We start from the raw sequence: 2374 nt of genomic DNA on the forward strand, positions 1-2374 counted from the left end.
ATATACACATATATACGACAAGCTTCTTTCAGTTTCCGTCTACCAAATCCACTCACAAGGCTTTGGTCGGCCTGAGGCTATAGTAGAAGACACTTGCCCAAGGTGCTACGCAGTGGGACTGAACCCGGAACCATGTGGTTGGTAAGCAAGCTACTTACCACACAGCCACTCCTGCGCCTATTAGATAAAATATTCATAGATATTCAATGTACCTGAGTGATTATGGCTGGAATGCTTTTTGGTCATGGGTCTGGTCAATAATTGCTGACCTGGGGCTAAACAACAATAGCAGTTGGATGGTTACAACTGGAATGCCTTTGATCACAGATTTGCCCAATCATGGCTGGCCTTCAGCTTAACAACAACAACAACTAAAACAATGCAGTAATGCCATCATTTATACAAAAATTATTTCTGAAATTATTAAAAAAACAAAACAAATTCAGTGTCACTTTACCCTTATCACCAGCTTGGTCAGTATAGAAAGCTCCTTCATCAAATTTGTTATAGTATACACCATAGGGATGAATGGAAAACTTATATGATGCTTTATTATAGAAAACAACTTTTATTATTTCTCCAACTTCAGCTCGAATCACAGGCCCTAAGGAACCCAAGTGTTTTTCATCTATTCCTCTTTGCTTCTGTTTTGTAAAACTTTTGTCAGTGTATTCATGATAGATAGCTTTCATGTATTTTCCACCAATTCTTTGTGCACCATTTTTAAAAAATACTTCTGAATCACTGGTGGGGGAAAAAAACAGAAAAGCAAAGCAAACAATACATTATGTTTTAAAAAAATTAATTACTGAATTTCAAACTGATTTTTTGGACAGTTTTATTAAATGCTCTCCACCTCTCTCCAATTTAGTTTTGATAGAGATATTTTAAAGTTATAAACAGGATGCACTGTCAAACTATATAAGAAGTTAGTCAGATGTGTTGAATAAGCATTGTATGCCCCTCCCCCACTGCCCCCACTGCATTTTAAAAAAATTCTTCAGATTCCTTTACTTCCAACAGTGGAAATTACGATTTTGTACATCCTCCAAAAAACAGCTTTTCAATATTTGATTTTCTCTTCTTTTTTTTGTTTTTGTTTGTTTGTTTGTTGAATGCCACTTTAAAAATATGAAGCTCAAGATTCTGAAAAAAAAAAATCTTTGTCAAAATTACAACTTTTAAAAAATTCTTTTTCCCCCTTCCTGACTTTTTGAATACTCAACAGAAATACAGAGAGCAAACAAACTTAATAATGGTTTGAGAATTATATTTAACCTATTCATAAATTGGATTACAAGTAGTAAGAATGATTAACATTTTTGGGAATTCCTTTAACTTTTAAATATATTTTGGCTGTAAGGTACTCTTCATGCTGGTTTGATACATAATGTTTTTGAGCAGCAATTTTCTTATTGATCAAATCCTTTCCCTCCAGACAAAATCCATGGAACATGAAGTGATGATAGTCAGTTCCCTCATACTGAGTCCATTCTCCAAGAATAAAAGATCTTTATTTATATATCATGAACTAACTTAATTTTTCCTCCAAATGGATTTTAAAAGTCAAATTTTCATTGAAACAATATTAGAAAAGTTGTACATATTGATAACAAGATGAAAAAAGGTGGCAAAACAAGACCAGAAGTTAGGTAAAGTAATGTATTGCAAAAAAAAAAAAAATCAAATAATGCAAACCTATGGATTCCTGCAAAAAAATACATAAATAAATAATTAAAAAAGGTGAGAAAAGATCCAATGATGCTTTGACTTGACGTAAGGAGATGAAGTTTTAGCGCGGACAAATCACTAAAAAATGAATGGTACTAAAACTCCAGAAGATCTGATGAAGTTTTGACTCAACAAATTTCTACATGTTCAATTTTAATTTATGCAAATAAAAACTATTGATGTTATTTCATATTTTTTTTTATATTGGTTTTTCAACATTAGAAACTTACTTTTGGTTGAAGGGCCAATAGTCTTCTGCAAGAGTTAGACTAAAAGTTTGCTCACAAAGCAACATTTTAGTTAGCAATCAATAGTGATAAATTGATTTAAAAAACAATTTTCTGAGAGAACTTGATCTTAACTCTACAAATTACCAAACTACTCACTAAATTCAAGAAAACAATTTAAAATGTTTGAAATATGAAACCCCAACATACATGATTTTGTGTTAAACAGGCACGGGAGTGGCTGTGTGGTAAGTAGCTTGCTTACCAACCACATGGTTCCGGGTTCAGTCCCACTGTGTGGCACCTTGGGCAAGTGTCTTCTACTTTCGCCTCAGGCCGGCCAAAGCCTTGTGAGTGGATTTGGTAGACGGAAACTGAAAGAAGCCCGTCGTATATATGTATATATATATATATGT

At 33.2% G+C, this 2374-nt stretch overlaps 1 protein-coding gene across 1 annotated transcript in view; it reads right to left on the minus strand.

Moving 5' to 3' along the window:
* Positions 1–2374, minus strand: part of LOC106870385 (hephaestin-like protein) — a 65307-nt gene that overhangs the window by 35332 nt on the left and 27601 nt on the right. Inside the window, exon 7 of the mRNA XM_014916428.2 lies at positions 458–744. Coding sequence (XP_014771914.1) covers positions 458–744 — 287 coding nt within the window. The remainder of the gene's footprint in view (positions 1–457; positions 745–2374) is intronic.

The sequence above is a fragment of the Octopus bimaculoides genome, chromosome 2, assembly GCF_001194135.2.
Source record: "Octopus bimaculoides isolate UCB-OBI-ISO-001 chromosome 2, ASM119413v2, whole genome shotgun sequence".
In the NCBI taxonomy this organism is placed as follows: Eukaryota; Metazoa; Mollusca; class Cephalopoda; order Octopoda; family Octopodidae; genus Octopus; species Octopus bimaculoides.